The following is a 24971-nucleotide window of genomic DNA, read 5'->3' on the forward strand; positions in this document are numbered from 1 at the left end:
ATCTTCCCTGAGGACCAAGGGTGCTGCCTTGAGTCGTGGTTTTAGAATCTTAGAATAGTCTCTAGACCTACAGACCCTGTGGAAGATCCATTTTGGAGACCAGGATCTCCACGGGAGGAGAGAAAATCCATTGGGAGCAGCTTGAGGAAACATCTGGTGGATCTTCATCTTCCATGAGACCTTTTAGCATCATGAGAAACCACAAACCCAACAGGAAGGTCCTCCTGGAAGGTCCTTGGAGATTCTGAGCTTGTGTCTATATTGTCCTCTCTGTCTAGGTAACTAAGAACCTCCCACTCCCCTGATTTGGAAGAGAATTCCACTAGAGTTCTTCAAAATTGAGCTCCGGGCGACTATGAAGCTGAAGAAAAAGAGGTTTGAGGTGATGCCCGAGAGGCAGATGTTCCACTAAGACGATGGAAACCCCCAAATCCAAGCATTGAGGAGGAAAGGAAAGAGGAAAAAGCCATCAAGAAAGCTCAAAATGAAGTGAGGAGCCACTCACCGAGCCTCGTCATGGTTCCAGCAGGAGATAAGTCCTCTGCTGGGATTTCCTTCCATTTTATAGCCCGGCTCAGCGAAGGGAAAAAAAAAAAATGACCTCAATGTGGTGGCAAAATGACTCGTTTCATCCCGGAAAGGAAGAAAATGAACTCGGTCACACGAAGGGGAACCAGTTATCAAGCACGTAGGCAAGCCGGTTCCTCCACGTCGCTTTGTTTCTTCAGGGGTGTTTCCGGCATCGGATATTTCACCTTCCAGCTCGTTTTGGGAAGCGTCGTGATGAGCAGGAGACGGGGAGGGCGGCCACGCCCTGTTCCAGGAAGAGTTGAGGGCTTCCTACAAGCGCGACTCCCCGTCAGGTTCCTTTTCCCTTCGTAGACTCGTGGAATCATCTCGATTGGAAGAGAACTGGAAGAGCGTCCAGTTCCAAGCCCACTGGATCAGGGGCTCCAAGCCCCATCCAACCTGGTTGGGATCATCTCCAGGGGTGGAGCAGCCACAGCTTCTCTGGGGAACCTGTTCTAAGGTCTCACCACCCTCACCACGAAGAAATTCCTCCTCGTGTCCAGTCTCAACTTGCCCCTCTCCAGTTTAAACCATTGTCCCTCGTCCTATCATCCCAAAACTTTGTAGAAAGTCCCTTTCCAGCTTTCTTGGAGCCCCTTGAGGTCCTTGTAAGGTCTCCTTGGAGCCTTCTCTTCCCCAGGATGAGCAACCCCCTTGAGTCTGTCCTCGTATGGAAGGTTCTCCAGCCCTCAGATCATCCTTGAAGCTCCGAGCTACCATCCAAAATCTTCTTCCTCGAGGTGAAAATGGGAATTTCCAGATAAGGATCCACCCATTGGACACTGAATTTCAGTTTGATCCTGTTCTCATCGCTCCAGAAGGAACCCGGAGCTCGGAAGCCACCATCGAAACAGCAAAAGTTGGTCACGTTCCAGTGTTTTCTTCCAAAATAAAGACTTTGGCTCCACCAAAGCACCATAAATTGACCTGAGGAACCATCCCTTGGCCGCTTCTTTATGTCCCACCCACCACATGGACTTGGGCGACCTCGTGTAGGCACCTTGAATGTTCTTCTCCTAAGAAAACCCACCCGCACCTACGGTTCCCCTCCAAACGTTGTCTCCTCAACCCTTTTCTCCATCCTCCAGCCCTTGATGAGCTGTTTGATGATTCAATTGAGGAAATGAAACCGCCTCTGTCGTTCCCGGATTTCTGGGCCACGGGGACCATCTCATCGCCCAAGCAGCTTCTGATATCACAGAAGGGACTTCCCCCCAAGAGCAGTTCCTGGAAATGGGGTTTTCCCACCTCCGCGGCGATTGGCTCCTCCTCGAGCTGTTTCCTGGTTGGGATCCTCTTCTTTCATTCCTTGAGTTGGAGCTTTCTTTGTGATTGAGCCCTGAGGAGAAGGCGTTGGGGCTGTTGATGGATGAGAAGCTCCACGTGAGCTCGTAACACGTTCTCGCAGCTCAGAAACCAACCACATCCCAAGCCAGCAGGTCAAGAAAGAGGATTCTGCTCCTCACCTGGAGCCCCCGTGTCCAGTTTTGGAGCCCTCAGCGCAAGAAGAAGGTGAGTTAGAGAGACCCGGATGGGGTTGGAGGTTCCTTCCAACCCAACCCATTCCGGGATTCCATAAAAACAGAAGCAAACTCGTCGTCTTGTGGTTTCGAAGGTTTGATCTGGAGATAGTTGGTGTCCTCCAGGCCCACCCAGATGCCCGATGTGGGTTGATTAAGATTATTTTCTGTCTTCTCTCAGCACCGTTTCCTTTAATTCCTTGCTCTTTGAGCTCCTGGGCAGGTCCAACCTCCTCCCCACCCTCCGAACCTCAACGATCTCGTGCGTTTTTATTAATTTTAACGATAAAATATCTCGAGGCGAGAGGGAAATTGAGGGATTGTAGAGCCCAACTCTCAGATTTTGAGGTTTGGAGAAGCGTGAGGCTTTGGGAAGGTGGGATCCACCCACGATCCCGCTTCGTTCTATCGTTTTAAATGATGAAGAGGTCAAACTCTCCGCAATTTAAGTTCCTTGTGGATGACTTTGGTCTTTGGAGAAGGATTCTTAGAAGCTTCTTCTCTCTCTGATGACCAGGGGGGTTCGTGTTTGCCCCTGGATGTATTTGAATCTGTGAAATCTCCTCTAGATCCAAGCCCTGAGTCGACCTCCTCCAACCCTGTGATGGTTTTAACTCCAGAACCACCATCTAGAAGAAGGCAGGACCCGATCCTTTCATTTCCTCACGATGATCACAAATTCCCCTTCCCCTTCACTAGAATCGGGTGAGGAACATCTCCAGAAACGTTGCTTTGAGGAAAAACTGAAGCATTTCAGCTTTTCCTTGAGGTTTGTGCCCCGGAGAACATCTCCCTTGAAGAAAACCCATTGGTTTTGTTTGGAAAAACGTATTTTTCTGCATAAAAAAACCCCTTTTTGGTGCCTTTTCTTACTGGTTTGGGACAACCGGGTGGTTGTCCTGCTCCCCTGGGGCGTCTCCGCCGAGAACCACGCGATGTTTATTTTTCTCTTCGCACAAAGCGATGAGAATTCTTGAGGGATTTGAAGGCGACCTGGCAAAACCAGTCGGGACGCGTGGGATCTTCCCACTTGGGGAGGGACGGTGGTTGGTTTCTTCTTGTTCTGATAAGACCCAGATTAAGGTCTCTCCTACCAAAGGGCTTTGGGATCAACCCCAAATGACAGGTTCTCTTGTCTAGGGGGATGAGCAATAGGTGCCACCGGTTGCAACAGGAGCTCCTCCCATGCTCCTCCTCCGATCTGTGGTTTCCCATGACTGGAGACGTCTTCTACCTGAAGCTAATTGCGACACGAAGCTCGGAGAAGCGATGAAAACCAAACCGAAACCACCCAGCGTGGTCGGAAGAGGAAAAGAGACAATTATTTCCTTCCAATCATCGTCTTCTGCAGTTCAGGTTGGTTTTTCTTGCTGAAGGGAGGGAGAAAAATGAGGATTTGGTCCTCCAGGAGGAGATGTAGGACCTCAGCTGGGCTTCCGAGGGTGCGTGGAGGGACCTGAGGGAGACACGGGAGCAAAATCCTGGAGTGAAGCTCTTCTGGGTGGGCTTATTAACTAAGTCATTAGCCATAACGAGGTTGCGGTCTGCTAGATGCAATCGAAGGCGTCCAGGCGGGTCCTGTTGAGATAAGACCCTTCCAAAGTGTTTTCTTCTTCTCATCGTTCCTCTCCTGCTCGCCCAGAAGCCTCGTAGCGCACGTTCTTGGCTCAGCTGAGCAACTTTGAGATGAAATTTTGGGGTTTGGGGAGATCCTCCAAGAAATAAAAGTGAATTTTTAGGTTGAGTGGAAGATCTGCCTCAGGAGGGTGAAGATCTTGGAGGGGTTGAGGCCTCCAGACCTCATAGGTGTCCATCGTTCCTGGTTCTTATGGACAAGAGGGACCCGTTGTGGACTGGACAGGGGGGTCATTGTCCAACCGGCCAATCCCAGGGGTCGGGGAGGCTCCTCGTTTGCGTGAAACGAGGAGGTTTGTAGGGTTGAGGGGCCCGAGGCGTGTGAGGACGAGGCTGAGCGATGGCATCTGCTAAAGGGAGATGGAGAAGGTCCTCACAGGGGAGCAGATCTTCTCAGGGGAGCGGAACCTCGCAGGGGAAAAGGTCCTCGCAAGGCAGGAGAACCCAGAAGAAAAGAAGTGAGTGAAGCTGAGGAGCCGCGACCCCCTCATTGGCCCCAGGCACGTGGAGGCCGCTCTTGATTCCGAAGAGGAGAAGGAGACGCGTGACCACGATGTAGAGGAACCGACCCCAGAAAACGCGTCCTCCTTCCCTTAAGGTTCATTTTGGGGGGCGACCAAGACCTAAAACCTAAAGGAGAGGAATTAAAACACTCAAAGACCTCGAAACGCTGAGAAGATCCATGAAGACACCAGTTTGAGAAGCTCTGAACGTCCCAGCGGGTGGAGCGAAGAGGTTTTTGGAGGAAGGAGGCAACGCGGCATCTCAATAAAGTCCAAACGCAGCGGGTTTTGGTGGTGAGAAGGGTTTTTTTTTGTTTCTAGGATGCTGATGGGTCGGGGTGGGACTCGGGGAGAACCTGGGAGAGGTTTGAGCTCGGAGAAATGGAGGATTGGGCGGTCACCTCGCCTCAAGGAGGTAGGACGCGAAGAAAAGGAGATCAACGCCTCCCAGGAACCAAGGGAGGGTGAGAAAAGGTGTTCTGAGCCATCGCAACGGGGTGGAAACGGCCTCAAATGGAGGTCTCCTTGCCCGGGGAAGGGGAAGGGGAAAGGGGAAAGGGAAGGGGAAAAGGGAAGGGGAAAGGGAAGGGAAAGGGGAAATGGAAGGGAAAGGGGAAAGGAAAGGAGAAATGGATAATGGGAGGGAAGGAAAGGGGAAAGGAAAAGAAAGGGGAAAGGGGGGAGGGAAGGAGAAAGGGGAGGAAAGGGGAAAGGAAAAGAAAGGAGGAAGGGGAAAGGGGAGGGGAAAGGGGAAAGGAAATGGGAGGGAAGGGGAAAGGAAAGGAGAAATGGGAAATGGGAGAGGAGGAAAGGGGAAAGGAAAAGAAAGGGGAAAGGGAGAGGGGGGAGGGAAGGGGAAAGGAAAGGAGAAATGGATAATGGGAGGGAAGGAAAGGGGAAAAGAAAGGGGAAAGGGAGAGGGGGGAGGGAAGGGGAAAGGGGGGGGAAGGGGAAAGGAAAAGAAAGGGGAAAGGGGGGGGAAGGGGAAAGGGGGGGGAAGGGGAAAGGAAAGGAAAAGGAAGGGGAAAGGAAAAGGAAGGGGAAAGGAAAAGGAAGGGGAAAGGAAAAGGAAGGGGAAAGGAAAAGGAAGGGGAAAGGGGGGGGAAGGGGAAAGGAAAAGAAAGGGGAAAGGGGGGAGGGAAGGGGAAGGGGAAAGAAAGGAGGAAGGGGAAAGGGGAATGGAAATGGGGGAGGGAAGGGGAAAGGAAAGGAGAAATGGGAAATGGGAGAGGAGGAAGGGGGAAAGGAAAAGAATAGGGAAAGGAAAGGGGAAGGGAAAAGACAGGGGCAGAGGTGAGGAGAGGAAAAAAAATAATCATAAAGGCAAAGAAAATGAAAAAGCCAAAAGGGGTTCCCTGACCGGGAATCGAACCCGGGCCGCGGCGGTGAGAGCGCCGAATCCTGACCACTAGACCACCAGGGAGGCTCTGCGGGAGACCCCGCTCCAGGCCTGGTGGTTCGTGAGGTCCTTCCCCCCCACCCCCCCCAGCTCCCCTTCTCCTTCCACCCCAACCGCTTCTTGGTCTTTTTCCAATTCTAAATTCCCAGTAAATGCGGCTTTTCCAGCATTAAATCCTTCTGGATCTTCTATCCCTCCCCGCAGGCTCCGTGGCCGCACAAAAATTTCCTTTCCCTGAAGAGAAAAATGGGAAAAAAACCCAAAATGAGATTCTCACCGTGCTGAAAAAACACAGATTTAATTCAATTTAACTCCCAAGTGGTTTGATTTTCTATTTTTATTTCATTGAATTCCCTCCCATCGCTCAGCAAAGCCCAGCAAGATCCATCAAAGGGTCTTTTCCATCATTTCTTCACTCGGCTCCGAAGATTCTTCTGCTCCAATTCCATGATTTTCAGGTCAAAGTCAAGAAGTTGGAGATGTTCTTCTGCTCCAATTCCATGATTTTCGGGTCAAAGTCAAGAAGTCGGAGATGTTCTTCTGCTCCAATTCCATGATTTTTGGGTCAAAGTCAAGAAGTCGGAGATGTTCTTCTGCTCCAATTCCATGATTTTCAGGTCAAAGTCAAGAAGTCGGAGATGTTCTTCTGCTCCAATTCCATGATTTTCAGGTCAAAGTCAAGAAGTCAGAGATGTTCTTCTGCCCCAATTCCATGACTTTCGGGTCAAAGTCAAGAAGTTGGAGATGTTCTTCTGCTCCAATTCCATGATTTTTGGGTCAAAGTCAAGAAGTCGGAGATGTTCTTCTGCTCCAATTCCATGATTTTCAGGTCAAAGTCAAGAAGTCGGAGATGTTCTTCTGCTCCAATTCCATGATTTTCAGGTCAAAGTCAAGAAGTCAGAGATGTTCTTCTGCTCCAATTCCATGATTTTCGGGTCAAAGTCAAGAAGTTGGAGATGTTCTTCTGCTCCAATTCCATGATTTTCGGGTCAAAGTCAAGAAGTCAGAGATGTTCTTCTGCTCCAATTCCATGATTTTTGGGTCAAAGTCAAGGAGTCGGAGATGTTCTTCTGCTCCAAGTCCATGATTTTCAGGTCAAAGCCTTCACGAGACGCCTCACAAAGGCTCGGTGGTCGCTCCCTCATTTGAATACGCCCCCTGAGGTCACAGTGGTGGCTCTGGTGGGGACATCCCAGCACGGAAGAACCTGGAGAAGACCCCATGGCCGCGGTCACCAAGAGGCGAGGGAGAACCTCGAGAAGGAAGGCGCGGAAGCACAAAGTCCAGTGGCTGAAACCCACGTTGAAGCGGATCAAGTCTCTGTCTCCGGAGACCTCGAGTTGCCCGATGAAGAAGGCCTCGTGGAGCCATTACATCTCCAGGTTGCTCCACCAGCGGCCCTCGCCGAGCGGATCCATGTCGGTGAAGGCCAAGAGGTTGATGAACGTCTCCATGAGGGACCTTTGCAAGCAACTGGTCACCAAAGCCGACCAGCAGAGGAGGAGACGCCAAGGATCCTTCATCGGCACCTTGGAGCTGAAGGCGGCCGTGGACGAGGTGATGAAAGGCGAAGGGGGAGTGACCTTCGCCCTCTCCAATCCCAGAAGATCTTCCACGAAGTGATTAACGAGGTCTTCTCGTCATAGATGTCGTCCCCTTCCCTCCCTCTTCTCGCACCTGGAAGAAGGAGGAGAAGAATAAACTCAGAGCATCTCGCAACCTCAGCCACTTGAGTCAAAATCCTTCTTGGAAACGCGATCAAGGGGCTGGGACCACGTTCTTCTTGGCTTCTCTCAGCTCTTCTGGGCTCCATGGGAGGAGAAGGAGACGCTGAGATGTTCCTACAGGGGGAAAAACCCTGGAGAAATCCAGGTGGTGACCTTTTCATGGGCATCTCTGCAAGGGAAGAAGCTTCTGAGGCTCCTCCAGGGTTGGGATAAGGGCAGGGATTGATGCCACCACGTCCTTCTCCCTTCCTCTCAGCTCTTCTGGGCTCCATGGAAGGAGAAGGAGATGCTGAGATGTGACGGAGCCACCTTCCCAAAGCTCTTTTCCCTCTCGGATCCCAAGCCTTGAGCCTCTCCAAGCCCCGGTTGGTGGCAACGAAGACCTGCGGCATCGCTGGTTTGGGGAAGGTCGACGAGGAGCCTTGAGGGATGGAGATTTTGGCATCTACGTGGTGGTTGAGGGACGATTCCCAAGGGCAAACTCAGTTTGAGGACTTGTTTTGGAGAGAAGGAGCCTCTTCCCAAGGGGAATGAGGTCTTCTCCACCACGAAATGATGGATCTTGAGCCAAAATACGGAGCCAGGAGCAGGGAGGAACCTTGTAGCACCAAGATTTTGGGATCATGCAATGGATGAGGGACAATTCCCGAGGGAAAACTCGGTTTGGGGACACCAAGGGATAGTTTTGGAGAGAAGGAGCCTCTTCCCAAGGGGAATGAGGTCTTCTCCACCGTGAAATGATGGATCTTGAGCCAAATATGGAGCCTGCAGCAGTGAGGAACCTTGTAGGACCAAGATTTTGGGATCATGCAATGGATAAGGGCCAATTCCCAAGGGCAAACTCAGTTTGAGGACTTGTTTTGGAGAGAAGGAGCCTCTTCCCAAGGGGAATGAGGTCTTCTCCACCGCGAAATGATGGATCTTGAGCCAAATACAGAGCCTGGAGCGGTGAGGAACCTTGTAGGATCAAGATCTCAAGATCTTGGCATCCATGTCATAGGTAAAGGCCAATTCCCAAGGGAAAACTCCGCTTGGGGACATGAAATGAGATTTCAAGGGTGACGGGTGGCACCAGGGTGGGTTGAAGGGATCAAGGAGGTGCCGGCATGGAGCAAAAAATAAGAAGTGCGACCCATGTCCCGTGTTTTTGGCTTCTCCTGGTGTCCCACCAGCTCCACGGGAGCATCTTCTCCCTCCCCAAAGACGAAACCACGCGGAGAGAGGTTGAGGATTTATTTTCATTTTCCACAAAGCTACTTTCTACTTTATTCCTGGTTTTCCTGAACCGAGGGGACCCCCAAGCGACCCCCCCCCCTCAGCGTCTGGGGGGATCCAAGGGGGAAGAAGCCGCGTTGGGGATGGATGAAGGACCTCGAGGCTCTTTCCTGAGGCCTTTGCCTCACCAAAACAGTCCCCACGGCTCCATCCTGGGGTCTCTGTGGGGAGAAAAGGGGGGGACAACCCCAAAACTCAGCTCTGAGCCCCCTCCCCACCCCTCGTTCTCCATCCTGGGGTCTCTGTGGGGACACGAGGGGACACCCCAACCCCAAAATTAAGCTCTGAGCATCCTTGCAGACCCCCTAACTCCATCCTGGGGTGTCTGTGGGGAGAAAAGGGGGGGACAACCCCAAAATTAAGCTCTGAGCATCCTCCCCACCCCACGTTCTCCATCCTGGGGTGTCCATGGGGAGAAAAGGGGGGGACAACCCCAAAACTCAGCTCTGAGCCCCCTCCCCACCCCTCGTTCCCCATCCTGGGGTCTCTGTGGGGACACGAGGGGACACCCCAACCCCAAAACTCAGCTCTGAGCCCCCTCCCCACCCCTCGTTCTCCATCCTGGGGTCTCTGTGGGGACACGAGGGGACACCCCAACCCCAAAACTCAGCTCTGAGCCCCCTCCCCACCCCTCGTTCCCCATCCTGGGGTCTCTGTGGGGACACGAGGGGACACCCCAACCCCAAAACTCAGCTCTGAGCACCCTCCCCACCTCTCGTTCTCCATCCTGGGGACACGAGGGGACACCCCAACCCCGACCCTCCGCTCTCCCGCTCCCCGCGACTCCATCTCAGGAGCTGGGAGGAGGCCGCGAATTCCAGGCCTCGGCGGGGACCCCGTTTTGCGAGGCGTCCCCCTCCCCAGGCCTCCAGGCCGAGGCGGGAGCCCCGAGAGCCTCAGCAGCCCAGTCCCTGGAGGAGGAAGAGGAGGAGGAGGAGGAGGACGACGAAGGCCTCGGAAGCTGCTGGAAAACAGAAGCGGGCTCTTCGAGCCAAAACTCGGAGGGAGCGGCCGTCCCGCCTCGTTTTTCGCCTCCGAACCAGGCCGGAGGCAGCAAGGCGAGCGACTCTCGGCCGGCGAGTGGCTGCGGAGCGGCTAAGGCGGCGCCGAGGCCGGAGGTTTCGCCGCCTCCGGGGCCTCGAGCGTGGGAGCGTTGGTGCCGGTTGCGGTGGGAGCTGCGGCCGAAGCGTTTGCCGCAGTGGGCGCAGGGAAAGGGCTTCTCCCCGGTGTGGGTGAGCCGGTGCCGGTCGTAGTGGGAGCTCCAGGCGAAGCCTTTGCCGCAGACGCCGCACTCGTAGGGCTTCTGGCCGCGGTGAAGCCGCCGGTGGCGCTCCAAGCCGAGCGGCGCGGGGAAAGCTTTCCCGCACTCGGAGCAGACGTGAGGCCGGCCCGGCTGAGCGGCGTGAGCGCCGCGGTGAGCCGCCGAGGCCGAGGCGGCGGCGAAGCTCTCGCCGCAGCGGAACGGCTTCTCCCCGGCGTGGCCGCGGCGGTGCCGCTCCAAGTGGGAGATCCAACCGAAAGTCTTGCCGCAGGCCGCGCACGCGTAAGGTTTGGCGCCGCCGCCGGCGTCGTCCGGCTCGGGTTTAGCGCCGTCGCCCGTTTTGTCGCGCCGGGCGTGAGCCAGGCGGTGTTTCGCGAGGGCCGAGCCCCAACGGAAGCGGCGGTCGCAATCCGGACAGGCGTACGGCCTCTCTCCGGAGTGAAGGCGCCGGTGTTGGAGGAGACGGGAGCTCTGGCCGAAGGATTCGCCGCACTCCTCGCAGCGGAAAGGCCGGAGAGGGGCGGCGGCGGCCTCGGCGCCGAGCGGCGCCGTCTGGGTCCCCTTGTGCTTGAAGCGGCGCGGATCTGTTGGGGGGTTGAGGCGCTTCCCGCAATCGGAGCATTTCCGAGGAGGCGCCGGGGGTTCTTGGGCCTCTCGGGCATCGTCTTCGGCGGCCACGACGTGGACGCGGCGATGCCGCTCGAGGTGGGAGCTCCAAGCGAAAGCTCGTCCGCATTGGGAGCACCGGAAAGGTTTTTCCCCCGTGTGGATGCGGCGGTGGCGCTCGAGGTGGGAGCTCCAGGCGAAGGCTTTTCCGCAGGCGCCGCACTCGTAGGGTTTGCCCCCCGAGTGGCTCTTGCGGTGCCGCTCGAGAGCCGCGGCATCGGCGAAGCTGCGGCCGCACTGAGGGCACCGGTTGGGTTTGTGGCCGCCGGGCGCGTGGGTTCGTTGGTGGGTCAGTAACGAGGAGCTGACGCTGAAGCGGCGCCCGCAGTCGGGGCAGGAATAAGGCCGCTCGCCCGTGTGGACCCGCTGGTGGATGGTGAGATCGGAGCGTTGGATGAAGCCTTTCCCGCAGTGGGAGCACGCGTGGGGCCGCTCACCCGTGTGGATCTTCTGGTGCTTCACCAGAGCCGATTTGTGGCTGAAGCTCTTGCCGCACTCGCCACAAACGGTGCCGGAATGGCTCTCGGCGGGATGCGCGGCCGGTTCCGGTGGCAACCGGGGCCCGTTTGGCTTCACGGAGGCCGCGGTTGGGCTCGAAGGAGGCTCCTCGCCCTCAGGTTTGGCCACGGCGGGTTCCTTCTCAGCAGCTTCTTCTCCAGGAGGTTCCTGCTCCGCTCGTTCTCCGTCCTCTGCGGGAAAGAGAGAGAGAAACAAACGCAACCGAGTCATCAAACCTTCTCCAACCTGGAGTTAGGACAAGGGGAAGGGGGTAGGAAAAGGAGGACTAGGAGGGATTAATCCTCCTTTTTGATTTCACGCCCTAGAAGAGACGGCTCTGATCCACCTCACCGCGCGGTAATTAATTCTGTGGTCAAGGCACAGATGGAGATTTACCTGCAGCCGCGGCGTCCCTGGCCACGTGGAGATCCAGGGCTGTAGGTTCATCCCTGTGGTCCAAGCGGGAGAGCAGATCGGGCTTGGAAACAGGGAATTCTGGAAAAGAGGAGGGGATGAGAATCATGAGGGAAGAGGGTTTGCCCTCCCTAGCAGCCTCACCACCCCAGAAACGCTGGTGTGAAGGTCTAGAAAGACGGATCCTCCATCCAGCAAGACGGATCCTCCATCCAACAAGCCGGATCCTCCACCCAGCAAGCCGGATCCTTCATCCAGCAACCCAGATCCTCCATCCATCCCATTTTTTCCGCGGCGGGAGGCTCCTCACCCAAGGCCATCAGCGTCTCGTAGCTCTCCTGCATCACGTCGCGGTACAGAGCTCGTTGCCGTGGGTCGAGCAGCACGTACGGCTCCATGGCTGCTGCCACCAGAACCCCTGGAAGAAGGAAGGAAGCCCAATCAGCCAAGCCCAACGGGCTTCTCTCTAATCATCAAATCAATAATTATTCTCTAGCAAGCTCCTAGAGAGGCCAAGCGACTAGAGAGCGAAGCTAAACAATCTATTTTCCTAAATTTAACGGGGAGAGGGAAGAAAGAGAAACGCGGAGAGCACGATTCCTTAAAAAGAAAAGGGCAAAGAGGGAAATACTAAGGTAGAACGTGTTTCTGGAAGGGGGAGACAACGTTTTGTGGAGAGACCTTCACCCTAAAATCCATCATCACCTCGATTTTACCTAACAGCTAATTCCTAAACCTCTTCCCAGACGTTCCTATCTCAAATTATCTAGATTCCCCCCCCCAAAAAAACCTTGTAGGAACCGCTCCTCCGGCTCAAACAACACGGTTATTTCTCCATGTGACTCTCCGAGCCCGTGTTTGAGGGCAACTCTGAGTTTTCCCAGATGTTTTCCGCTCTCCTCGGCCAAAAATCCTTGAAAGGCAAATCAGCAGCCTCCCCCGGACCTTCTCCTCGTCCTCCGGGCGCGGAGGGCGTATTAAAATCTCGACGCGTGGGTTGATTTATTTCTATTTTCTCCCAAGAGAGTCATTAAACCGCAGAGGACGGAGGAGGCAGGTTGGGAAAAGGTGGATTTATAGGAAATTCTCACGGACTTACTGCTGCCAGGAGGAAAAAGGGCGATTTCAAGCCTGGAGCGCGGCTCCTTCTTGCAAGTTCTGCCTTTTCTTTCCTTTTTATTTTTGATTTTGACGCCTTTACCAGCGGCTCAGCCCGTTTCGTTTATTCCCGGGGGTTTTGCCATCCTGCTAAAAGAAGAAAAAAGAAAAAGGTTGGGGGGGGGTCAAGACCACACGGCGGCTTCGCAAAGGAACGAAGCGAAGGGGAATCATGCGGAAAGACAAGGGGGCTGGTTCGGAAGGGCGTTCGGAGGGGCTTTAGACTTATTTTTTCCTTCCGTTGAAGCAAAAATGAGCATCCAGGCATCGAGTTTAAGCCTGTAGCGTGTGCGGACGCCCCGGGGAGGAGAGATGGAGGGGACGGGAGGAACGAGAGAGGGAAGGATGGAAGGAGATAGGAATAGAAGGAGCCATTTTCTGCTCCTTCTCCGCATCCAAGGACCAAACTTCATCGTTACCTGCAGTCTCCGGCTCAGGAGATGCTGTCGGCAAAGCCCAGAGGTGGCTCCCTTATATTTTTTTTACAGAAAACCCCTTTTTAGCCTCAAAACGAGGGGCGAGACGCTGTTTGCGTGCGTCCAGCCTTGAGGGAAACCAAGGGGAGCCGAGGGAGGCGGCTCGGGGAGCCTGTTCCCTCTGAGATCCTGAGCAAGAAGGGTTAAAAAAAAGCAGAAAAAGGAAGGAAGGAGGGAATTAAAACGAAAAAAAAAAAGAAAGGGGGGGGAAGGGGGAAAGGGGGAGAATTTCCAGAGCCCTCTGGCGGCAATAAGGACGCTGTCTGCGGGCAGGAATTTGAAATAAATCGCTTTGCGAAGGGAAAAACGCTTCCCTGGGTCCTGGGGAGGTTTTTTTTCCTCTTCAAAATGTGGGGGAAAAGGATATTTTGGGGTTTGCTCGTTTTGCGTGGGGATGTGGCCCCCCCAGGGGTATTTTCCTCTCCGAGGGCGCCGCCACCCTATAAATTAGGGCTGATAAACCCCATTTTGGGGCCAAAAATGAGCAATCTGGCGCCGGGGAGGGCAGCAGGGGGTGTTTTACCAAGCGAGGAGCGAGTCTCCAGCCTCATAAATCCTCTCGTTGTGCTGCTGGCTCTTCCCAGCAGGGCGCGGGGTTGGGTTTTGGGGTGGAAAAAAGGGGGTTTTCTGTTAAAAGGGGGGTCTGCCTGCATGCTAAACGTGTTTAAGAGCCCCGTGAGGGGATGGGGGGGCGCAGGGGGCTCCAAAATGCCCCTCAACAAGCTAGAAAAGCGCTTGTAGGGGCGCTGCCCTCAACCAAGATGGACGCCAGGGCTTCACCCCCCCCCCCCACCCCCCCAGGAGCCATCTTGAATAGAGCCAAGGGGAAGCCGCCGCCATCTTGAGCCGCTTTCTCAGACCCTCCCCCCCCAACACATATAAAGGGGAAGCGCCGCCATCTTGCCTCTCCCCCTCCTCCCTGAAGCCGCCGCCGCCATTTTGAAAGCGGGCGCCTCCCCTTGAAGGAAAAAAAATCTCGCTTGACGAGCCCCAAATTCCGCGGTTTTCGCCTCATTTTCTGCCCTCGCCGACGCCGCGGTGAGGTTTCCCGCAGAAATACCCTCCCCGGAGCGCATTTCACCGCAGAAAGTGAGGGGGATTGAAAGAAAAGCTGAGAAATCGTGGTGCCGTAGCCTCCCATCTCCCTCAACCCTTCTCTACGTAGAAAATATACAACCCAACTCCTGATAGAATCAGGTTTTGGGGTCGTTTCCTTCTGATTTCAGGGGGTTTGGGTCGTTTCCTTCTGATTTCAGGGTTTTCCAGCCCTTCTGTGACACGGTGAGAGAGCAGAGAAGCCAACACTGGAAATAACCCCCCCAAAAATCCTTTTTGCGACCGTCCCCCCCCGAAAATGGATTTTTTGAAGGAGAAAAAAGGGTTCACAGGTTGATTTTTTTCCACAATGTTTAATCCTTCAGGTTGGTGAGTGAGTCTGGGGCAAAAAAAACATAAAAACGCTGATTTTTGAGGCAATTCGAGGGGTTTGCTGCGACCCAGAGCAGCTCCAAACCCCATAGGGACCCAGATCTCCCTCGAGACCCCTATAGGGACTCCCTCCCCCCCCACCCAGTACCCTATAGGCACCTATCCATCCATACACCCCCAATATCCTATAGGGACCCCAATATCCTATAGGGACCCCAACATCTGGGCTCCCCCAGTGCCCCATAGAGAGAACCCCCCCACCACCACCCTATAGGGACCCAGATCTCCTCCCCAGCCCCCTACAAGGACCCCCTCCCTCCCCACCCAGGACCCTATAGGCACCTATCCATCCACACACCCCCAATATCCTATAGGGACCCCAACATCTGGGCTCCCCCAGTGCCCCATAGAGACAACCTACCCCCCCAACCCCCTATAGGGACCCAGATCTCCTCCCCAGCCCCCTATAGGGACCCCCTCCCTCCCCCCCCAGTACCCTATAGGCACCTATACATCCATACACCCCCAATATCCTATAGGGACCCCAACATCTGGGCTCCCCCAGTGCCCCATAGAGAGAACCCCCCCCCAACACCCTATAGGGACCCAGATCTCCTCCCCAGCCCCCTATAGGGACCCCCTCCCTCCCCACCCAGTACCCTATAGGCACCTATACATCCATACACCCCCAATATCCTATAGGGACCCCAACATCTGGGCTCCCCCAGTGCCCCATAGAGACAACCTACCCCCCCAACCCCCTATAGGGACCCAGATCTCCTCCCCAGCCTCCTATAGGGACACCCTCCCTCCCCCCCCAGTACCCTATAGGCACCTATACATCCATACACCCCCAATATCCTATAGGGACCCCAATATCCTATAGGGATCCCAACATCTGGGCTCCCCCAGTGCCCCATAGAGAGAAACCCCCCCCAACCCCCTATAGGGAACCAGATCTCCTCCCCAGCCCCCTATAGGGACACCCTCCCTCCCCACCCAGTACCCTATAGGCACCTATACATCCATACACCCCCAATATCCTATAGGGACCCCAATATCCTATAGGGACCCCAATATCCTATAGGGACCCCAACATCTGGGCTCCCCCAGTGCCCCATAGAGAGAACCCCCACACACACACCCTATAGGGACCCAGATCTCCTCCCCAGCACCCTATAGGGACACCCTCTCTCCCCACCCAGGACCCTATAGGCACCTATCTATCCACACACCCCCAATATCCTATAGGGACCCCAACATCTGGGCTCCCCCAGTGCCCCATAGAGAGAAACTCCCCCTCAACACCCTATAGGGACCCAGATCTCCCCAGCCCCCTATAGGGACACCCTCCCTCCCCACCCAGTACCCTATAGGCACCTATCCATCCACACACCCCCAATATCCTATAGGGACCCCAACATCTGGGCTCCCCCAGTGCCCCATAGAGAGAACCCCCCCACACACACCCTATAGGGACCCAGATCTCCTCCCCAGCCCCTTATAGGGACCCCCTCTCTCCCCACCCAGTACCCTATAGGCACCTATCTATCCACACACCCCCAATATCCTATAGGGACCCCAACATCTGGGCTCCCCCAGTGCCCCATAGAGAGAACCCCCCCACACACACCCTATAGGGACCCAGATCTCCTCCCCAGCCCCTTATAGGGACCCCCTCTCTCCCCACCCAGTACCCTATAGGCACCTATCTATCCACACACCCCCAATATCCTATAGGGCCCCCAATATCCTATAGGGACCCCAACATCTGGGCTCCCCCAGTGCCCCATAGAGAGAAACTCCCCCTCAACACCCTATAGGGACCCAGATCTCCTCCCCACCACCCTATAGGGACCCAGATCTCCTCCCCACCACCCTATAGGGACCCCCTCCCCCTCTCCCCACCAACCTATAGGGACTTATTCACCACTTCCCGCCCCCCCCCCATTCCCATTGAGGACCCCGAACATCCGGGTCCTCCAGCCCCCTGTGGCCACGCCCCCTCCCCTAGCAACGCCTCCTTCGCTCTCTGCGCATGCGCACAACTCCCTTAGCGGGTTCCCGCGCCGCCTACTGCGCATGCGCAGCCCCGCCCCCTCCCCTCCTTCTTCCGCCGCCCCGCCCCTCGCTCCCGCCAGTCGGGCCCGAGCGGCCGAGCCGAGCGGAGCTCCCCCCTCTACCCCCCCCCTCGCCCCTCAGCGCCATCATGGAGGCCCCGGCCGCCCCCCCCGCCGTGCCCCCGGCTCCCTGCAGCGCCGCCCGCTCCCTCCAGGACGAGCTGACGTGCCCGGTGTGCCTGGAGTACTTCACCGACCCGGTGCTGGTGGCCGAGTGCGGCCACAACTTCTGCCGCGCCTGCGTGACGCAGTGCTGGGAGGACTCGGCGCGCCGCCTCTGCTGCCCGCAGTGCCGGGAGCCCGTCCCGCAGCGCCTCTTCCGCCCCAACCGTTCTCTCGGCAACATCGTCCACATCGTCCGCCAGCTGGGGCTCCCCCTGGGCCCCGCCGAGCCGCCTCCGGGGCCTCCGGCTCCGTCGCCGCCTCTGCCGGCCGCCGCTCCTCCCGGGCCGCCGGGCCCCCCGCGCTGCCCCCGCCACGGGGAGCCCCTGCGGCTCTACTGCGTCCAGGACCGCCGAGCCGTCTGCGTCGTCTGCCACCTCTCCCGGGAGCACCGGGCACACACCGTGCTGCCCGCCGAGGAGGCGGCCCACGCCGCTGAGGTACCGGGGAGGGGGGGGCTGGGAGCTTTGGGGGGGCTCCCACTGGGGTTTTAGAGAGCCCTGAGAGCTGGGGGGGGGCTCCCACCGTGGGGATTGAGAGCCCTGAGAGCTTGGGGGGTACCCCCCGAGGGGCTGGGAGCTGGGGGGGGCTCCCAGTGGGGTCTTCGAGAGGTCTGAGAGCTTGGGGGGCACCTCCCGAGGGGGCTGGGAGCTGGGGGGGGCTCCCACTGCGGTCTTAGAGAGGTCTGAGAGCTTGGGGGGGCTCCCACTGGGGTCTTAGAGAGGTCTGAGAGCTTGGGGGGCACCTCCCGAGGGGGCTGGGAGCTGGGGGGGGCTCCCACTGGGGTCTTAAAGAGGTCTGAGAGCTTGGGGGGGCTCCCACCGTGGGGATTGAGAGCCCTGAGAGCTTGGGGGGCTCCCCCCGAGGGGACTGGGGGCTCCCACTGGGGTCTTAGAGAGCCCTGAGAGCTTGGGGGGCACCCCCTGAGGGGGTTGGGAGCTGGGGGGGGCTCCCACTGGGGTCTTAGAGAGGTTTGAGAGCTTGGGGGGCACCCCCCGAGGGGGCTGGGAGGTGGGGGGGCTCCCCCTGCGGTCTTAGAGAGCCCTGAGAGCTTGGGGGGCATCCCCCGAGGGGACTGGGGGCTCCCACTGGGGTCTTATAGAGCCCTGAGAGCTTGGGGGGCACCTCCCGAGGGGGCTGGGAGCTGGGGGAGGGACTCCCACTGGGGTTTTAGAGAGCCCTGAGAGCTTGGGGGGGGCTCCCACTGTGGGGATTGAGAACCCTGAGAGCTTGGGGGGCTCCCCCCGAGGGGACTGGGGGGTGTCTCCCACTGGGGTCTTAAAGAGGTCTGAGAGCTTGGGGGGGCTCCCACTGTGGGGATTGAGAACCCTGAGAGCTTGGGGGGCTCCCCCCGAGGGGGCTGGGGGGGGTCTCCCACTGGGGTCTTAAAGAGGTCTGAGAGCTTGGGGGGGCTCCCACTGTGGGGATTGAGAGACCTGAGAACTTGGGGGCCCCCCCCGAGGCGGCTGGGAGCTGGGGGACGGCCCCTCCATGGGGATTGAGAGCCCTGGGAACTGGGGGTGCTCCCACTGGGAGAGCTTGGGGTGCTGGGGAGGGGGTTTTAGGGACCCTTTAGTCTATTGGAGGGGGTGCTAAGGACTGGGGAGGGGCAATAAACCCCCCCCCCACTTACTGGGGGGCAATAAGGACCTCGGGGGGGGCAATAAGGTTCTCCTCCCAGGCTAGGACCGCCCCCCCCAGGGAGGTTGGGATGCAGTCAGGACCCCCTTTCATTGTGTTGGGGTCCCCCCCCTTTATATGGACCGGGGGGGGGCAGTGGGGGTCCAGGGTGCCCCCCAGTTCCCTTCTGGGTTCGATAAGGACTCAAATTTCCCCCCTCCCCACCCTCAACTCCCTCTTTATTGAGGAGAAAAGGTACAAAATGAGCTGCGAGCTCCTTTTTGGGGTGGTGGGGGAAACACCGGTTGAAATTCAGGGAGAAAATAATAATAATAAAATAAATAAAATGATAATTCCCCTCCCAGGATAAAAAAATCCAGGACAGAGAGGTTGGATTCCGTGACGCAGAGGGAATACGGAGCCTGAACGCTGCAGCATTCCAGCTCCAGCAAAGCTGTTTCCCTTAGAGAAACTCCCCCCTCACCACTCAGAGGGTCTCCTTGATGAGACTAATGACTAATTACTAATTAAAAAGTGCGTTAATGTGGCAGCAGCACCCCCCAGGCCCTATTTTTTAACGGCGGGGGCGGAGGTTTCCAAGCTATTCAGTGCGCAGCGGCGGGACGGCGCGGCCCATCGGGCAGGGGATTGTGGGATTAATTCATTAGTTCATTAATTCATTAATTCCTGCAATTATCGGTGTCGGGGCAGGTGCCTCTGAGCGATTTCTATGGAATTTCGCGCCGTCCTCAGTGGCCGCAGCTCAAGAAATCCTCATCCCAGCCTTTCCAAATTTTAATTCTTGCCTTTTTCTTAGGATAATACCCTCTTAAAGCGGGTCCTGCTGCTCCCTAATGATTTATTTTCCTAATTAATTCGGTTTTATGCTGGTTTATCATGATTTTGTTGCCCCTCAGGCTCCTGTTCCCTATTTTTCCCATCCTGGCTCTTATCTCAGGCTTCAATTCTACTTCATCCTGCTTCCCGGTACCGAAATCCTTGTAGTTTGGGGTTTATTTGGAAAAGATCCATAGTTTCAGGGTTTATTTCATAGAATCATAGAATAATTTGGAGAAGATCCATAATTTCTCGCTTCCAAATCCCAGCTGGGAGCCTCCAGTTTAATTCTAGGAGAATTAAACAAGGCCAAGCGCGATGATTCCGAGGAATAATCCGTTAATAAACACAATGAGCAGCTGATTCTTCCATCTCCGTGGGGTTCAGACAGATTTTTAGGGTGCATCAGGGATTCTAGGGATTCAGAAGCTGATCCTGAGGGGCAGAAAAGGTGGGATCCAGGTTTTTTTGTGTGGAAAATCAATTTTAATTGATCTTTTTTTGACCTTGTTGCCTTTTATTCCACCCACACCTGGTTCCAAACAGCTCCTTGTGGGTTTAGAGAACAGATTTTGAGGCTAAATAGGGAAAATTTTGATGGTTTTGGTATTTTAAAAGCGAAAATTGAGGCTGAAAGGGCTGTTGAGGACTCGGTGTGGTGATGGCTCAAGCGGTTTTGAGTTTCCCAGCTTAAAAAAAAAACTAATTTCATGAAATTCAGCAGCATTCCTGTTCCAAAGCGAGAAGAATTCCGAACTGATCTCTTCGTTTTCCCTCCAGGAGGTGCCCCAGGAGCATCTGAGCTCCCTGCGGAAAGGTCGCGAGGAAGCCAAGGCCGAGCGGGAGCGACAGAGCGAGGATTTATTGGTGAGCCCCTCGGGATCGATGGGTTTTCCGAGCTCTCCCTGCCCTCTGGGATCTCAGACTCACGCTGGGTTTTGCCCTTCTGGTTTCCGCAGAAACAGACGGAAGTGGAGAGGCAAAAAATCGTAGCCGAGTGCAAGGAGCTCCGGGGTTTCCTGGAGGAGAAGGAGCAGCTCCTGCTGTCCCGCTTGGAGGAGCTGGACAAGGACATCGCCAAGAGGAGGGACGAGAGCGTTTCCCAACTTTCCGAAGAGATCGCTCAGCTCGATAAGTTGCTCGCGGAGCAGGGAGGCGAGAACGGCCCCGGGAACCCAAGCGGGCAGGTAAAAACTTCGGAGATGTGTCCTTCCAGCTCCGTGTTTCCGGTGGAGAACTTGGAGTTGGGATCCTTGGGGGTGAAAAGCCAGGAGTTTGGGATTTTGAGTCACTGCTGGGCTGGATTTTTGGGATTTTTCCAATCTGTGTGGGGGTTAAATTTCTTCCCACTTGTTACAAAGCCCCTTGGGCTCCCTTGGATTAAAAAAAAATCCTCTAATTCCAAATTAAATCTGTCTCCGCGTGATTCCGGCCGCGTTCCGTGTGGGAACCGGCATCGAAGAGCCGATCCCTTAGATTTTGGGGGGCTGTGAGGTACAAAAGAGCTTTAAACTAATTAATTTATTGGGTTTTTATTCTCTTTTCAGGCTGTTGTCCCAGCTGGAAGCAGGTGAGTGAAGCAGAATCCTTCCTAAACCTCTTCCATCCCCTTTTTTCCTTCTTTTAAGCGATAACGGATGGAGAAGGATCCCACCCAACCCCTTCCATCCCCTTTTTTCCCTCCTCCCGCTCGGAATTTTCCCTTTTCCAGAGGGATCCTAACGCTCCTTTCTCCTCGGCAGCTTCGAGAGTTGGATGTTCTGCAAGCCGGAGCCGGGTTTCGCGGAGCTGGAGAAGAAACTCAAGAGCTTTTCCCAGAAAAGCGCGGTGCTCAAGGAAGTCCTGCTGGAATTCAAGGGTGAGGAGCGCCGGGAATGAGATTTTTTTTTTTACAAATTGGAATTAAATCCAACTAAAACGAGGATTTTGCTTGAGCCGCGCTCCGATTTCTCCAACGGAGAAATCGGAGCGCGGCTCAAGCAAAATCCTCTTGGAAAAATCAAGGAGCGAAGCCCCACGCGCGGAATCAACCCCTGGAAATTCCGTAGAATCTAAATTTCTTCCTTTTTCCCCCCCGCAGAGAATCTTCGCTTCGAGCTGGAGAACGACACAGGTGAGGACGGATTCGTTTATTCGTTCATTTCGAGCTTTAATTAAGGAATTTTGGCTTTTCCGTGGGTTGGAGGTGGAGATTCCACTTTAATTGTTAATTTATCTTGTTTAACTGGGGGGGATCTGGGGTTTGGGAGCAGCCTGGTGGCTGGTTTGGAGCCTTTAGGGGATCCCCTGAGGATTTTGGGATCCCCTGAGCTGGTTTTTTTTTGGGGGGGACCCCTTGGGCCTTTGGAATTCTTGGAGCCTTTGGGATTCCAGAGCTTGGGGGACCCCAGGAGCTTTAGGAACCCTCTGAGCTTGTAGGAACCCCCTGAGCTTGGGAATCGTGAGCTTTTAGGGGATCCTGGGGTCTTTAGGAACCCCCTGGAGCTTCTTTGGGGTCCTTGGGGACCCTCCGGAGCCTTTTGGGGACCCTCTGAGCTCCTAGGAACCCCTAGAGCTTTTGGGATCCTTGGGGCCTCTGGGATCCCCGGAGCTTTTGGGAACCCCCAGAGCTTTTGAGATTCTCAGGGGCCTCTGGGATCCTGGAGCCTTTTAGGAACCTCCAGAGCTTTTTTGGGGATTGGTGGGGGCTCTTTGGGATCCGTGGGGTCCAGGGCTTTTTATTAGGAGCTCCAGGGCCTTTTATTAGGAGCTCCAGGGCCTTTTATTAGGAGCTCCAGGGCCTTTTATTAGGAGCTCCAGGGCCTTTTATTAGGAGCTCCAGGGCCTTTTATTAGGAGCTCCAGGGCCTTTTATTAGGAGCTCCAGGGCTTTTTATTAGGAGCTCCAGGGCTTTTTAGGGACTCTTCAGGGGGGCCCTCTGGGATCCTGGAGCCTTTTAGGAACCCCCAGAGCTTTTGAGCTCCTTGGGGGGGGCCTCTGGGATCCCAGAGCTTTTAGGAACCCCCTGGAGCTTTTTTTTGGGATCCGTGGGGGCTTTTTGGGATCTGTGGGGCCCAGAGCTTTTAGGAGAGGGGTCGAGGTCCCCGAGCTTTTTAGGGGTCGAGGTCCCCGAGCTTTTTAGGAGTCAAGTCCTGAGCTTTTTAGGAGAGGAGGTCCTGGAGCTTTTTAGGGGTCGGGTCCCAAGCTTTTTAGGAGTTGAGTGTCCGAACTTCTTAGGAGAGGAGTCCTGGAGCTTTTTGGGACCCTCGGGGGGGGCCTCTGGGATCCTGGAGCTTTTGGGAACCCCCCTGGAGCTTTTTTGGGGATGCGTGGGGGCTCTTTGGGATCCATGGGGCCCCGAGCCTTTAGGAGTGAGTCCCAAGCCTTTAGGGGGAGTTCCAGAGCTTTTAGAGGCCCCTCTGAGCTTTTAGGGGCCCTCGGGGGGGGCCTCTGGGATCCTGGACCTTTTAGGGACCCCCCTGAGCTTTTTTGGGGATCCGTGGGGGCTCTTGGGGATCCATGAGGGCTCTTTGGGATCCGTGGGGCCCAGAGCTTTTAGGAGTCCAGAGCTTTTAGGGACCGTCTGAGATTTTGAGATTCTCGGGGGCCTCTGGGATTCTGGAGCCTTTTAGGAACCCCCAGAACCTTTAGGGAACCCCCAGAGCTTTTGAGATTCTTGGGGGCCTCTGGGATCCCGGAGCTTTTTTGGGGATCGGTGGGGGCTCTTTGGGGATCAGTGGGGCCTAGAGCCTTTAGGAGTTCTAGAGCCTTTAGGAGTTCTAGGGCTTTTAGGGACCCTCGGGGGGGGCCTCTGGGATCCTGGACCTTTTAGGAACCCCCTGGAGCTTTTTTGGGGATGCGTGGGGTCCCCGAGCCTTTTAGGAGCAGAGGTCCTGGGGCCCTTTAGGAGCGGGGTCCTGGGGCCTTTTGGGGGCCGAGCTCCCCCTGAGCCCTTTTGGGAGCGGAGGTCCCAGAGCCTTTTAGGAGTCGAGCCCCGAGCTTTTGAGGGGTTGGGTCCCAGAGCCTTTTGGGGATCGGGTCCCGAGTTTTTTAGACCCTCGGGGGGGGCCCTCTGGTATCCTGGAGCCTTTTAGGAGCCCCCAGAGCTTCTGAGCTCCTCGGGCGGTGGCCTCTGGGCCCCCCAGATCTCTTAGGGCTCCCCCGAGCTGTTCTCCCTCTCTCCCAGGCGACCTGTCCCTGGACCCCGACACGGCCAACCCGTACCTGGTGCTGTCGGAGGACAAGCGGAGCGTGCGGCTGCGGGGGGCCCCCCAGGAGCTGCCGCCCAGCCCCAAGCGCTTCGATTACTCCTTCTGCGTGCTGGCGGCCGAGGGCTTCGCCGGGGGGCGGCACTACTGGGAGGTGGAGGTGGGCGACGGGGAGAGCTGGGTCCTGGGGGCGGCGCGCGAGTCCGTGCGCCGCAAGGAGAAGATCGACTTCGCCCCCGAGGAAGGGATCTGGGCGGTGGGTTTGAACTGGAAAGGGAAAAACTGGGATCAGTACCAGGCGTTCACCTCGCCGGAGACGCCCCTTTCCCTGTGCGAGAGGCCCAGGAAGATCGGCGTCTACCTGGACTACGAGGGCGGCTGGGTGGCCTTCTACAACGCCGATAACATGGCTCCCATCTTCACCTTCACCGCCGCCTTCACCGAAAAGATCTTCCCTTTCTTCTGGCTCTTCTACGTGGGCTCTTCCCTTTCCCTCTGCAACTGAGCCCCTTCCCTTGCCCCTTTCCCCTTTTCCCACCCCGTAGCGCCTCGTCCTCTTCCCATTTCCCCTTCGCTAACCTCCCCGCTCCCATTTTTTCCCTCGTTTTCCTTCCCGTTGAATTTTTTTCTCGTTGAATTTCACTTTTTGAGCCTTTTCCCCCCTCAAAATCCCTTCCCGGTGGTGTCAACCGAGCGGTTTCCCCTCGTTTCTCTCCCCGCCCTCAACGCGCTCCCTTTAATTTTTAATTTTATTTCCGCTCATGGGACGGAGAAAAGCGACCGTAGGGGTTTAGCGCGGCCTGCGTGGAGCTTTCCTGCGTCCCGAAAAGCCAGAAAAACCCACGCGAGGAGGAGAAAAAGTGGTTCCGGCCTCAAATTTCTGCTCCCGGTACCTTTTAGCTGCTTCTTCCACCCCATCCCGGTTTTATTTTCCGTGGGAAAAGGCCGAACCCGCCTTCCGCTCACGCCAGGAGAGCGAAACCTCCCTCTTCGAGGGCCGAGCTGGTGGGATTAAAGGATTGAGGGTGGGAAACGAATAAATTTAAGCTGGAGAATGGAAAAAAGGACGGTGGGAAGCGGAAAAATTGAGATTTTGGGGAGCAACCTGGAGTCTCGCGCTGGGAAATTGTGGATTTGGAGGGTTTTGCTGGGAAATCTTGATTTTTTCGAGGGGTTTTGCTGGGAAATCTTGGATTTTAGGGGTTGGTTCTGGGTACCGGCAGCTCCCGGTGTGGAAATTCCAGGGAAAAAGGGGGAGAAAGCTTTGGATTTTGTGATCCCTCCTGTGCTTTTGGAACCCCGTGTGCCCCTCGCTGCTGTGACGTCTCTGCCCCTTCGCTCTCGTTCGTGGGGAAATAAAAGTTGCTGTGCAAGAAAAAAAAAAGAAGCGAAAATCCCTAAAATTCAAGAAATTTCTTGTTTTCCGTGCTGGTAGCAGCAGGAAAAGTTGGTTTTTGGGGGCTCTGAGGGGGTTTTTGGGGGCTTTGAGAAGTTTTTGTGGGGTTCTGAGGGGTT

At 56.0% G+C, this 24971-nt stretch overlaps 2 protein-coding genes and 1 non-coding gene across 3 annotated transcripts in view; 1 reads left to right on the plus strand and 2 right to left on the minus strand.

Annotated features, from left to right (window-relative positions):
* The window catches only part of LOC138734342 (zinc finger protein 585A-like), a 352271-nt gene extending 339672 nt beyond the window's left edge, over positions 1-12599 (minus strand). The window contains exons 1-4 of the mRNA XM_069881950.1: positions 12568-12599; positions 11779-11886; positions 11451-11549; positions 9782-11245 (exon numbers count right to left, since the gene is read on the minus strand). Of these exons, the coding sequence (XP_069738051.1) occupies positions 9782-11245; positions 11451-11549; positions 11779-11866 (1651 nt within the window). The 5' untranslated portion in view covers positions 11867-11886; positions 12568-12599. The remainder of the gene's footprint in view (positions 1-9781; positions 11246-11450; positions 11550-11778; positions 11887-12567) is intronic.
* On the minus strand, positions 5580-5651 carry TRNAE-CUC (transfer RNA glutamic acid (anticodon CUC)). Its single transcript has one exon. It is a non-coding gene; the product is annotated as a tRNA-Glu (tRNA).
* Positions 12600-16699: 4100 nt separating the features above from the next.
* LOC138734354 (E3 ubiquitin-protein ligase TRIM7-like) lies at positions 16700-24868 on the plus strand. The gene is made up of 7 exons (XM_069881964.1): positions 16700-17252; positions 20050-20136; positions 20229-20456; positions 20817-20839; positions 21012-21127; positions 21350-21382; positions 23435-24868. Exons 1-7 carry the CDS (start codon positions 16740-16742, stop codon positions 23959-23961), a joined length of 1527 nt encoding a protein of 508 aa, XP_069738065.1. The 5' UTR covers positions 16700-16739; the 3' UTR covers positions 23962-24868.
* Positions 24869-24971: the final 103 nt, after the last annotated feature.

Source organism: Phaenicophaeus curvirostris, unplaced genomic scaffold (genome assembly GCF_032191515.1).
Source record: "Phaenicophaeus curvirostris isolate KB17595 unplaced genomic scaffold, BPBGC_Pcur_1.0 scaffold_73, whole genome shotgun sequence".
Classification (NCBI taxonomy): Eukaryota; Metazoa; Chordata; class Aves; order Cuculiformes; family Cuculidae; genus Phaenicophaeus; species Phaenicophaeus curvirostris.